General features: G+C 31.8%; 1 protein-coding gene across 2 annotated transcripts in view; it reads right to left on the reverse strand.

Annotated features, from left to right (window-relative positions):
- The window catches only part of LOC145249572 (arginyl-tRNA--protein transferase 1-like), a 47,220-nt gene extending 35,846 nt beyond the window's left edge, over positions 1 to 11,374 (reverse strand). For both annotated transcript variants that reach the window (XM_080111272.1, XM_080111271.1), the window contains exons 1-2: positions 11,044 to 11,374; positions 2,236 to 2,299 (exon numbers count right to left, since the gene is read on the reverse strand). In XM_080111272.1, coding sequence (XP_079967398.1) covers positions 2,236 to 2,299; positions 11,044 to 11,134 — 155 coding nt within the window. In that variant the 5' untranslated portion in view covers positions 11,135 to 11,374. The remainder of the gene's footprint in view (positions 1 to 2,235; positions 2,300 to 11,043) is intronic.
- Between the last annotated feature and the right edge of the window lie 2,697 nt (positions 11,375 to 14,071).

Below are 14,071 nucleotides of genomic sequence, written 5' to 3' on the forward strand. Positions count from 1 at the left end.
GTTGTTTTACTGAAAATTCAACTATGTAAACAAAGAAATAAAATGGTAATTTTTTACCTTGTTTCCACCTTAACATTTAAAATGATTACTTTTTTAGGTTTTAGGGTATGCTGAAAACAAATATCGCATTTTTCTGCAAATAAGTAGTTTTCCGGATATTAAGCAATGTCATTTCTTATGTTATCACTGGTGTCCATCTTGGTATGCGCGAGTGCAACCCCGAGAAACTATGCACAAACGTGCGTACCAAGATGGCCACCAGCAATAACGCAAGAAATGACATTGCTTAATATCCGGAAAGTTACTTATTTGCTGAAAATTTAAATGCGATATTCGTTTTCAGCATACCCGAAAACTTTAAAAAGTAATCATTTTAAAGAAAAATGTTAAGGTGGAAACAAGGTAAAAATTTACAAAATGCATCACAATGAAATTCTTTATCGAACCGCCTAATTATTACTTAGATATCCTCAGTTAAAAAAAAAACGGTTTGTTTTACAGATTCGAAAAAATGGTCTTGACAATGAGTTAAAAATAATTTCAAGTTTCATGATATCTTTTTTATTTAATTGCTAGGTGAAAGTACAGAATAATTAACAAAACACCCTTTCTTCCCCATGTTAAGAATGGTTTTCTAAATAATATTATTTCAGCATGGTAGCATAAGTGCACAAGTACCTTTTATTTGTTATATATTTGTTTTGTTTTTACCACTAAAAAAAAACACAATTCAAGTAAGAAGTTATAAATAGCATGATAACGGAAACGCATGTACTTAGTACATTTTGTTGTTTTTTAACGCTTTTAGTACAAAAAGTGTTAAAAACAACAAAATAGTATTGTTTGAAAATCAAATTTGAAAAACTTGAAAATAATTTTTTGAAACTGACAAACTCAGATTAAAAAATAAAACTGATTTTTCTGCTTCCGTTTTGAAAGCAGAAAAAAGTTGTTTTTTTTATTTTTAAGAGACTACAAACGAAACTCAATGTGCTGACTTTAGTCAGCTGAGCGCTGGTCAGCGCATAGTGAGCAATTTTCCCCATTAAGCAGATTTGAATTTCTATAAAAGATAACATTTTAAAGAAATTTCCATGCAATTAATAATTATCAAATATTTACATACTATACATGAAACTAATTCTGAAACTATTATCTATATGAAAATGGATGATATATGCTCAATTTTGAAATATTCTTTGTCAACTTTGCTCGGTCGTAACTTTGCTTCCTGTGGTCGTAAAAATATAAATCAAAGTCCAGTAGAGATGGACTTCTATGCTTATATAGACTGTAAAATTTCAGCCATATCCAATCAAATTTTACTTCGCGCATGTGTATCTAAACATAACGTATAAAATATAAACATTGAAAAAAGTTTCTCTTTTTGTTGTCGTCATTTTTTACCGTTTTTTCATTTTTAACTTGGAGCATAAATACATTGAACGCATAAAAGAAAAATAAACATAATAGGAATGCTTATTCTATTCTCTTTTCATCAATGTAATTATTTTAAAAATTAACCCACAAATAAAAAAGATATGACTTGTTGAAGCACATTACGTATGTAATATTGCCGGTGTCCACGAAAATACAGCATACACTTATAATGCTACATAAGGAGTATTGAGATTTGGAAAAATCTTTTTAATCAGTTTTTGGCCAGAAATTTAGCTGTCAAGGGGTCAAAGTTCAACGATTTCACCTTTGAAAACTCTACCAAACTCCTCTGCCAATTTTGGTTCTAAACACTTGAAACTTTAGATGTAGGTTACTTGGACATGGATCAAACTTTTTAATTTGATTTGAGCCCAAAACAAATGTTATGTTGTCAAAGTTTTAAAAAATTTGACCTTTGCAGTCTCTAGCAAACTGTTAAGCCAATTTTGGTCTAAACATTTGAAATTTTACATAAAAGGGAATTCAGACATGCAGCAAGCTTTTTTAATCAGTTTTTGGGCGAAAATTTGGCTGCCAAGAGATCAAAGTTGAAAAAGTAGACCTTTGCAGACTCTACCAAACTTCTCAGTTAATTTTCAGTCTAAACGCTTGAAATTGTAGATGTACGTTACTTGGACAGGAGTCAAACTTTTTAATATTGAATTTTATTGACGATGTTATGCAGTTATAGTTCAGGTCAGACATGTGTTGTAGGCGGTCACTCTTGTATACAAGAGGATCTCTGCATTTGGTAAAATTAGTGATACTTAAATGAAAAAATTTGATTCAACTCACCGTCGCCAGCCTCGATCTATCAAGTCTTGATAATCTTGCACAGTCAAGATATGTGCCCACATTCCTGCATTAAAAAAGAAAAGATTTTTAACCAATGTTGTCATGTAGTATCCAATCATTCATAGCTTACAAGTTTCATTTTCCAGTGAGTGGATATAGAGCAACACACATACAAAAAATGTCACAAATAGAATCGTTAATAAAATTAACAATCCTTTCAGCAATCCAACCGTATTTAGTAAAAATGAATTTCAGTCTATGCCTAATTTGTCCAACAAGTTTCAAGTATGAATGTCCAACAGTTTTTATTTTATCATCATTTAATATGTTGGCGGCACTTTGGTTATCTTCTCATCCGTATGAGATATGATCCTTTATAGGCTTCACTATCATCATCAGTCCTATGTGGTTATTTCAAAGATAATGTAAAAGGGATTCCTAGACTTTTCCTGAACTGGAAAAGGCCATCACAGATCAAAATAAGATGGCACTAAGAGAGGAGTGTATCAGTTATTACCATTCAATAATCTGCAGAGACACTTTGAGGAGTATCACATCAATAGAAGATGTGATCCTGAATATGCTCCACTCTCTCATTCATGCCCTCCCCCGATTTTTATCTGTGGGTTTATCCAAACAATCCAGAGACTATCTTTAAACTGCATTGGGTCATCACAGTCAAAATGAGTCATATCATTGAACAGCGATAAAACAAAGATTGTTAGACAATCATGAATGAAACTTGGTGGACAAGTTAGGTATAAACTGAATTAATAAAATTCAGTTTGTTGGATTGCAAAAAACATTGTAAATTTTATTACAGATTTCATAGGTGGGTGGTATTTAATTTGAGTCACTTCGTATGTGCTTGTGGAAATACATTTAAAAATTTTATTTTAATTTGAGCTGTAAAAAAGTCACATGACAAAAATATATATGATGGCATAGGTTTAGTTCCAGCAGCCTCATATCTCACTTTATTTTGTCCTCACATTTCATGAGCCATGTTTTTGACAAAGGGGGAAGAATTGCTGTTTTCTGGGTCAGAATCTATTACTTATCATTGGCTAGTTTTTGGGCCTTGAAGTGGTATGTAAAAAGATTTATTTTTTGACTCCTTATATCAAATGGCTTCATTTTTCTATAAAGAAAAAAAAGGTAATAAAAAATCATTATCTTTTCACAAAACTTTGTTAAGGAATAGTGTACCCAATTCAATTGATGTTACCTAGGTACTAACAACAGTTTGATATTCCACCAAACTAGATGAATTCTTGTCCTGGAATTTGGTAGGACTAAAAGATATAGTATGACATAATTAAATGTTTATTTGGAGTGAGGAAAATTAATGTTCTTCACTTTGTTACTAGCTCAATATCTGAGAGGTAGAAAACTGATTACACAGGATGAAACCTGGGTATATCACTGATCCAGAGACCAAAGGTCACTTAATGCAGTGGAAGCACTTGGACTCAGCATCTCCAAAAAAAGCAAAAGGCGCAACTCTCTGCTAACAAGGTCATGCTCCCAGTCTTCTGGAGCCAAGATGTAGTAGTGATGACAAAAAGCGTGCCGCAATTACAGGCGCCTATTATGTTTCATTTTTGAGAAAATTAAGAGAAGCTATCAAAATCAAGAGTTTGAGCAAGATCAGCAAAGGTATCCTCCTCCTGTAAGATAGTGTTTCAGTGCACTAATACTGAAACTTTATACACCTTATAATATGTATACATACATGAAATAGTTATATATATCTACAATTACATAAATACAACTTTGCGTGTGTGTGTGTGTGTGAGGGAGTTCATTCCTTATAGATTCCGAAACAACTGAACAGATTTTCTTTAAAATTTATAGAACTTTTAGTGTATAAGTCTGGGAGTGATCTTAGTTAAGTTTTGTCTCAGAAGACCCCCCCGATAATTACCAATAATCAAAACTGCTATTTTAATTTATCTATCATCGGTAAAGCCATTTCTTTCCATTTCGTCACTTAGCAACAATGACAGAACAATGGGCCGTGAAAATTCTACTGTCGGTAAGTTGATAGCGTGTTTATTTTTGTATGAAGTGGTCTGTAGATTCAAACCCTGCACGTAAATTTCTTAATGTTTTTCTTTTTTTTCGTTAACTGGAAAGAAGTTTATCTTTTCGCTACTTATATATAAAAGGCACTTTGTGTGTGTGAGCGAGTTTGTTCCTTATAGACTCCAAAATGACTGGGCCATTTTTTTTTTAAATTTCACACATATGTACTTATGTGCCTGAGAGTGTTTTTAGATAGGTTTTGTATCGTAATACCTCTGATAAATATTAAAAATTGATAATCGAAAAAATCTGATTAAAGAATAAATAGTCCAATTTTGGTAAAAAATAACACTTATGTAGCCTATCAACATAATTGCATTCAAGAAGTTTTATCACCAAACAAGCGAAATGGCTCAGCTTATAAAATCAACAGTAGGTTCTTTGACAAGACAAAGGCACGTTCAAAATGAACGCTTCTGTTTAAAGTATAATTTGATCATTGTACTTGACTTTTGCATTTTAAATTCAAGTCATTATATAAAATTAAAAATAATTTCATTAAAATCAACAGTAGGTTCTCTACATTGCAATGTAGACTACAATGAATTGTGGACCAAGTCACTATGGGGAGACATGTGAAGCTTCCTCCCAGGGCACAGCGGGGAGTTCCTGACTAGAGCAGGCAATCAACTGATTTCATTAATGAATAGGCGATTTCAACCGATTTCGATGGCAAGAAAAGTATTAGAAGTAGAACATTTGTTAATTCTCTTTAAATCTAGAGCAAAGTCGGGTTGCCCTGCTAGCATGTGTGTATATATATATATATATATATATATATATATAGATAGATAGATAACTAAAATATGCTCCCTTTCTTGGGTTGAGCATACTAGTAAGTGAAATAATAAACTGCCACTAGTGTATAATGCAATGTCCTTTGTGTAAGCTTTTGAAATTTGACATAAGATTCTGAAATTAAAATTGTAGTTTAGGAGGAATACACTCAATTACACTTGTGAGAGCAAAGTATGTTTATTGTGGATAATACTGTAGTTAAATTTGATTCGGCATTGATTGATATCGCCAGTTTCAGAACAACAGTGATAAAGAACTTTAGGTTTTAAATTCTTTCAACTTTCTTTTTGTATTATTGTAGAAGTTTTTTTTAAAGTTTTTTTTGTTTTTTTTCCTGCAAGGATACTGTGTTGAATGTAATGGTGAAAATAACCTTTCTAGGAATAAAATTACAATAATCATACAAACTAGCAAAACCCGTGGAAATTCCATGGTAGTCGGAAATTTTTAAGACACATAAATAAACTAAATGAAAAATAAAACAAATAACGACAAATTTTAAAAATTTTTTTAGCAAATTCTTTTTTAACCTTTTAAAGCTAAAAATAATCGACTCAAAAAATTTAGAATTTTTTTTTAATGAAAATTCAACACAACACATTGTTTTTTTTTTTTACTGAATAATTTTTTTATAATTAATTATAAAGGAACAAATGTCAATTTACTTGCACTTTTTTTTTTTTAATTTTAAAAAGAAATTATAATTAAAAAAAACTTCCAGTCTCCTCTTAACATGACTTTTGGGTTTGTATTACTGTACACATAGATTCGAAAAAGTTGTCAAAAAACAAATATATAACAAATAAATGTTATCAAAGGCAAGATAAGTTACTTTTCTGCCAAACTGGATATATTTTTTGTGTTTTTATTCAATGTAACATATTTATTCAGCTCGAAAAACATACAGTGTTTACCGATGTATTCGAAAATTCAAGATGGCGTCTCACACCCTCTTTAACACCGTAAGTATGGAAAAAGGTGTTATAAATAAAAAACTATACAAAATACTATTAAAAACACACCGAATATATGTCAACCTATGTCACGGTAACATATATTGAGCGAGTTTTTAACAGTATTTTATCCGGTTTTTTATTTATAACATCTTTTACCACACTTACCGTGTTAAAGAGAGAATAAGACGCCATCTTGAATGTTCCAATACATCGCTAAATACTGTATGGTTTTCGAGCTGAATAAACATATTACATTGAATAAAAACACGAAAAATATATCCAGTTTGGTAGAAAAGTAATTTATCTTGCCTTTGATAACATTTATTTGTCATATATTTGTTTTTTGACAACTTTTTCGAATCTATCTGTACAGTAATATAAACCCTGACTTTTTTCTTTAATTATAAAATAAAGTAGTTAATTGGAAACCGTAAACAGACACCCATTTTTTTTTTTTTTTTAAAATTTTTGGAGAGGAAATGGTTTCAGTGATTTTTAACTGATAAAGAGCGATTATAATGGGAGGTAATTTGTTTCTCATTAATGTTTGCAATGATGTTTTTTTGTGGCACTGGACGTACGGACAAGTAAATTAATATTTAGATTACAAAATGAAAGTGCAATGGAGCAGAGCTTTCCTGGGAAGGTTGCCGTTTTATTTATTTACTTGAGCACTGCAAATATAAATACATCATATGTTATGAACATTATATCTTGATGGTAGGCCAAAACAATTGTATGTACTAAATGGAAAATAAAAAATGATTTTTGGGCGAATTGATTTGTTCCTTTGCATTTAAGGTGATTCATATATATTTATAGCTTTAGTCTTGCCTTGCACTATTGAGCTATTGAAAACAACTTTGTGTTATAACAATGTTTATTTGAAATAGTATTTCAAATACATACACACGAGTGTGTGTGTGTGTGTATATATATATATATATATATATACATACACACACACACACACCCTCTCCATTGCATGACTAAACATGACAATCGAGCCATACGTTTGTGCTTTCTTGTGTGTGAAACTACAGAGTTATTTCTAAACTTGATAATAAAAAAGGGAATGTCAGGATTTTTTTTTTTTTTTAAAAAGACTGGAAAATCGTTTCTTCTATTTGAAAGAGCACTAACAATGTTCATGTGGATTTGAAAACACGTCAATAATATTTTATGACATGACGAATCAAGGAAGCAACTCTCAACGCCCTTCTTACTAAATAGTCTCACCGTTCTCGTCATTTCAAGAGCTCCCTTCAAAGTGCGACAAATTTACACTAATTGGGGGGGGGGGGGTTAACTCCTGTTGACCTCCTCCCCTCCTGTTGACCTCCTCCCCTCCTGCTGAGAATGAGTAGACAAGACAAAAACAACAACACTTTGAGAAAGGTTCATATTTAATTTGTCTTTTCTGTCTATCCATTTCCAGCCGGAGGGGAGGGAGGGGGTGAAAAAGAGAGTTATCCCCCCCCCTCACTAATTAATGTAAATTTGTTGCACTTAAAAAAACTAAGCCTCCATAAGTGGATTTTTTAAGTACTTTAATTTTCAAGTTAGATTCAATTTTTACGTATCTTTTGTTGATTAAATTGTTAGCTGATAACATTATTTCAGCACGATCGGTAAACTGCATGTTTTGAAAGCCATTCTTAACATGAGGAATGGAGAGCGTTTTGTATTCTGTGCTTCCACATAATTTAATTAAAAAAAAAAAAACAAGGGTACTTGTACAGTTTAACCAGGACATTAAAAAAAGTTATATTGTACGTATCCGTTTTGGACTGAAGATCTCCGAAAAAAATTTCCCTTAATTTAATCGAGTAGCTTTTTTTTGTTGTTGTTTTTTTTACAGCGGAAAAACACGTTTTTATGACAGCACGTTGAAGGTAGCCATCTTTGAATTCTTTAAACATGCCACGGGGAGATAACTCTGTTTAAAGCGACGACACTCCCTTCCCATCGTTAATACTAACTTTTTTTTCCTAAAAGTCTATCATAACTAATTGTACTTTGTTTTTTTTTTTTTGTTTTGTTTTTTTTGTACTAATTCAAAGACTGATCCGTGCTATTTTTTAAATCGTATTTCCACGTTTAATTAAAGTTTTATGATTTTTTTTTTATTCAATTGCAAGGTTAAAGTACAGAATAGGTACAAAACACCCTCCCCATGTTCAGAATGGCTTTTTAAATAATAACGTTATCATTTCAGCACGGATCACTCTCTGCACTAGTGCAGTACTTTTTTTTTTTTTTTTGCTGTAAAAAAAATAAAAAAATAAAAAAAAATACTTGATGAAATTAATTGAAATTTTTTTCCAGAGAACTTCATTCCATAACGGATACGTACAATATATAAACTTTTCTCGATATTTTCATTTTTTTAATGTCTTGATAAAACTGTACAAGTACCAAAAAAGATATCGTGAAGCTTGAATTTAACCTGAAAAAATATCTTAAAATAGTGCGGTGGCAAAAGTGCACACAAGGAAGCACCCACTTTATTTCATTTTTTTTTTTTTTTTTAGTTTTTTTAAAGTAGGGTTCAAAAAATTACAAAACTAGGAAGTAAAAAGAAATGTCAATTCGAATTAGAGATTTTTTTTTATATATATAAAACCGATTTTTTTTTATAACAAAAAAAAAAAAATGAACCTGAAACAGTTAACATTTTCTTTACAATTTCATTGCATTTAATGGTACTTGTACAGTTTAGTCAAGACATTAAAAAAATGAAAATACCGAAAAAAGTTTAAATTGCATGTATCCGTTATAGAACGAAGTTCTCCGAAAAAAAAAAAAAAAAAAAAAAAATTCACTTAATTTCAGTAGTTTTTTTTTGTTTTTTTTTGTTTTTGTTTTTTTACAGCGGAAAAACGTTTTTATGAGAGCGCGTTGAAGGTAGCCATCTTGGATTTAAGAAAAAAAAATTGTTTGAATTTTAGAAATGCCAAAGGGAGATAACTCCAGTTAAAGCGCTGACACCCCTTCCCATCTTTAATACTAGCTTTTCTTCCTAAAAGTCGAACATTTTGCTCGGTATCATAAATTGTTTTTTAGCTGTAAAAACTAAAAAAATAAATAAAATAAAACTACTTGATGAAATTAAGTGAAATTTTTTTTTCAGAGAACTTCGTTCCATAACGGATACATACAATTTAAACTTTTTTTTCCGATATTTTCATTTTTTAATGTCTTGACTAAACTGTACAAGTACCCATTTAATTATCAAAAGTTAAATTTGGGATAATTTTAGGTATTTATGAAAAATGAAAAAAAAAAATAAGTCATTTACATTTTATAAAGCGATTACTGAAAGTGGCGGTGGTGCAGAGGAGCCGGTGCCTAAGTCCGTAGAAAACAATTAGATTTTAAAAAAAAATTGTATTATACTTAATTATTTTTTTTTATATAAAATGAATAAATAAAATGTTATTGTTTCAATTTGTTTTTAGTATTTATTATATATATATATATATATATATATATATATATATATATAGTATATATATATATATAGGGTTCAACCTATGTTTGTTTACAATATCACGTTAGCCGATATTTGGGCTTAACGATGAATGCCCTGGAAAAGTCACTTCTGATTAATGTTTACCAGTTTTAACATCCTCCTTAGGCATCCATCAAGCTCAAATATCAGCTGACGTGATATTGTAAACATTAAACAACGACAGACAAAACTTGAACGTCAAAAAAAAAATTTTTTTTAGAAAAATCAAATATTTTTATCTGTCACGGTTAGCTGCGGACTTCGAGTCGCCTGTTCTTTTGCAAAAAATTAAAAGGAGGCGTAAATATTTTTTACGCAGATTCAAATTTATCGTAAACACGCAGTATTTAATGACGTTGTCCGGGTTTAGGTGAAAATTCTAAATATTTTAATTTTATTAAGTATTTTTATGAAAATGGTATTCAAAAAGCACCCAGAGAAAGAAATTCCAGTACTTACGCAGTCAGTCCCGGGTATCGACAGAGAATTTCAAGCGAGTTCAGGAAATGACTGCAGCATCAATTTCTATTTGAAAACTACCCCCCCCCCCCATTTTTCCTTTTAGAAATCTTTAAACATTTTTAAACCCTTTAGCTTGTTTAGTGGCTGATTTTCAAAGTTTATTTGTTACTTTATGAATTAAAATATGAAGCGTGTCTGATTACATTTTCGATCGGATATTCAAAGTTGAATTCAATTTTTACTGTATCTTTCGTTTATTAAACTGTTAGGTGAAAGTACAGAATTTTTATTAGTTTTTTTTATTTTATTTATTTATTTTATTTTTATTTTTTTTTTTTTTTTGCAACATTTAAGTCATTCGACCAGAGATTCTCCGTCGATACTCGTGACTGACTACATAATTTAATGGAATTCATTACAAATACCGATACGTTTCTTGGGAGATGGAGTCGCGTTCAACAATATAACCGAAACGAATAAGTGTTTGTTCGATTTTACTTGATAAAAACAATTTTTTTAAAGTAAATTAAAAAAACAAAAAACAGTCGAGTTTCAATTATTTCTGGGATTTTAAAACATTTTCCCTTATTTTACTGTTGATTTAAATGAATCCTATTAGTAAAAATACAAAAATGATTTTCTATGAATTTATTAAAGTTCCGTATAGGTGTGAAGAAGAAGCACAGGCACGCAAGATTTCGTCGTGTTGTTATAATAGAATTTTTAAAACTTTAAAATAGAGATTTAAAATAAAATATGATGGTTCCATAAAGAATGCGTATATTAAAAGGGAAATCTTAAGAGACGGGAAAATTTTTACTAAATAGAAAGCATTTTTTTTTTTTTTTTTTTTTTTTTTTACATCCGCATTTTTTGTCGGTTCTAGAAGACAGAAATTTCTAAATTATATTATTGCTTTTTTTTTTCTTCTATTAAAAAATTGTCTTCTTTTTCTTTTCAGTGTGGACATTATCAATTGACAACACTTACCATGGGAATTGTTGGAATCAGGTGAATTACAATAACCGCAGCGATAATTTTCATGTTGGGCAAAATATTCTACTAAAGATCGCTCGGACATTTTTGATTTAATAATAAAAAAAAACAAAAAAAAAAAATACGTTTGTCGTGTTTTTCAATTTGCGATTACAAATCACCAGGGTGACCAAAGTTTGTTTTTAAATTAAACACAAGAAAACACGAATGCCAAAACGAGCAAATTGTTTGTTTTCCTTTGAGATTTCATTACAGGAAAGAAAAAGGTGGACGATGACTGTGAGTGAATATAACGCATTAAATCAAAACGATGAGATGCGCGAGTGGCTGAAATGAAAGACAAGAATAAAAACAAGGCGTCAGACGAACAAGAAAATAGTTTTGCATTAGACTTTTTATTATTTTTTATGATTGAAATTACTCCATTCGATGTTTAACATAATTAACTTTTAATTAAGGTTGAATTATAATTTTAAAGCATTAAAAAAAATCATTAAATAAATTTCTGATAAAAATAATAAGAATAAGCCTACGAAAATAATTATAATTGAAAACAATGAAAAAATATTAAAAACTTTTTTTTTTTTAATAATGCGCACGCACAACAATAAGGCGTGTCCGTCTGTACGCTCTTTTCTCTAATAATTTTAAAATAAACTAGCAGTTCAGTCCGGCTTTGCTCGGGCTCTATGTACTGTTCATAACTTCGTGTACATATGTATATTAAAAAGTTTGACTCATGTCCAGGTAACCTACATCTAAAATTTCAAGTGTTTAGACCCAAAATTGGTGGGGGAGTTTGGTAGAGTCTGCAAAGGCCAACTCTGTAAACTTTGACTTCTTGCCAGCCAAATGTTCGCCTAAAAACTGATTAAAACGCTTGCTGCATGTCTGGATACCCTTTATGCAAAATTTCAAATGTTTAGACCTAAAATTAGTTGAATAGTTTGCTACAGACCGCAAAGGTCAAATCTTTTGAACTTTGACCCCTTGGCAACCAAATTTTCGGCCAAAAACCGATCAAAAAGCTTGGCCTATGTCTGAATACACTTTATGTAAAATGTTTAGACCAAAAATTGGCTGACTAATTTGGTAGAGACTGCAGAGATCAAATAATGTGCAGTGGTTATTCTGCGCTTTCATCTAATGTGTCAACATTGTGTCATGAGAAAAAGAAACAACTAAAAAATACTGCTGCGGACCTGAACAATGATTCCCATAGCATTTAAATTTTTCCTTTTAAGTTTGTCGTATTTTTCAAAATATTGAAAAGGACAAATGTAAATGCTAGTGGCAGCATTAACAACGGTATTAACTTAATGCTGAGTTATCTATCCTTGACCCGAGCTCTCCATGAGTGAAGGAGTGGAGTGCACTATCATGGCAGGGTCAATAAAAGATCTCACTTACATCGTAGATGAATAACCTAACGCTTGTGTCCTGTTGTCATTCCTTATTATGTAGTGTTTCTATATCTTAACTATGCATGGTGTCATAAGTGGGATTAAAACAAAAATAAAAGGAAGATACAACAACTCATCCCAAGTTAGAAACAAGAGAAAGGGAAAAAGCACAGCGAAGCCAAAGGATAGACTTCCGCACTAGAAGGTAAATTTTAATAATATCTCAGAATGTCTAACCCAAACGAACCTCCAAAGCACATCAAAGTTGACCTGATGACTTTCATGTTGCAAATGCAACAACAACAGCTTGCTATGCAAGAACAAATTACGAACCTCATCATACATATTTGCCCCCACCCTGTTGTTGCACCATCCACATGTGAAACCCGTGGGTTCAATTATTGAAACTGACTCATCAGATAATAGATGAGTTATATTCCAAGATGTGTGGCTACACTACAAGGAAATGATACAGCTCACCGATTCTACCGAAACCTGAAATGAGCAACGGTTGCATACAGTTCATCCCTGAATGAAATACTGTTCGATTTTGTTGGTCCACATACACTGAATAATACCACAGAAGAACGACTGCTCAGGTATATTAAAACCGTTGCAGTGAAAACCGTCCACCTTGAGGTATACCGCCACCTTTGTGATGAAGCAGAGTGATGGGGAAACTATTACGTCTTTCATTTCCCTGCTGAAATTACAAGGGATGCTCTGCGCCTTCGAAATACGGTTGTAGTAACCAACAATGTACAATGTCATTCTCCGAGGACATGATTAAGTCCCAAATCATTGCTGGATTACAAGGCACCTTCTAAAATTTTGGTAGAGATTACTTTTCTGCCAACTCTAGATGACGTAACCAGACGTCTCTTGACTTTGGAATCTACTGCTAGAGCCTCAAACCACTTCCGACTGGCAGAGACCACACAAGTCGTCCAATTCAAATCTACATCATCAAGAAAATTTCCGGCGCTAAATAAGACAAAAAATGATTATGATATATGCAAGGGTTGCATACACAAAACACACCCAAAAGGTTGAAAACAATGCCCCACTTGGGGCAAAGCATCCCACAAATGTGTCAAGGAGAACCACTTCTCAATAAATGCGAAAGCATGGCATCATTGAGTGCCATAATGGAGGATGACCCCAATAATGACCAGGGTGAGGATTCTTCATTCATATCAACCATGACTGTACAGCTCAGATGATTGAAGGAAGAAGAGGGAATCCCACATGGCACATGGACCAACAACCAATTCACACCAGGTCGCCGGAGCCACCCCCATTTGTCAATATTACAGTCATGTTAAACACAAAGGCCCACCAGTACTTTAGACAATACATACAGATATGAAACACCTGCCCACCCAATTGACTGCCATGGCAGACACAGGAGCTCAGACATGCACAGCTGCAGTAGACATATTAAACGATTTCAGGTGCACCTCTAAACATGTGGTGCACACTAGTCATCATTTATGTGCTGTAAATGATGATGACTTGCTCATCATGGGAGCCTTAATTGCCATGATGTCACTTGGTGATGCAGCATGTTCGGAAGTGATATACATCAGCCCAAGAATTAAGATCCTGTATATATCGCA

Source organism: Euprymna scolopes, chromosome 28 (assembly GCF_053919585.1).
Source record: "Euprymna scolopes isolate OS-2025 chromosome 28, ASM5391958v1, whole genome shotgun sequence".
NCBI lineage: Eukaryota > Metazoa > Mollusca > Cephalopoda > Sepiida > Sepiolidae > Euprymna > Euprymna scolopes.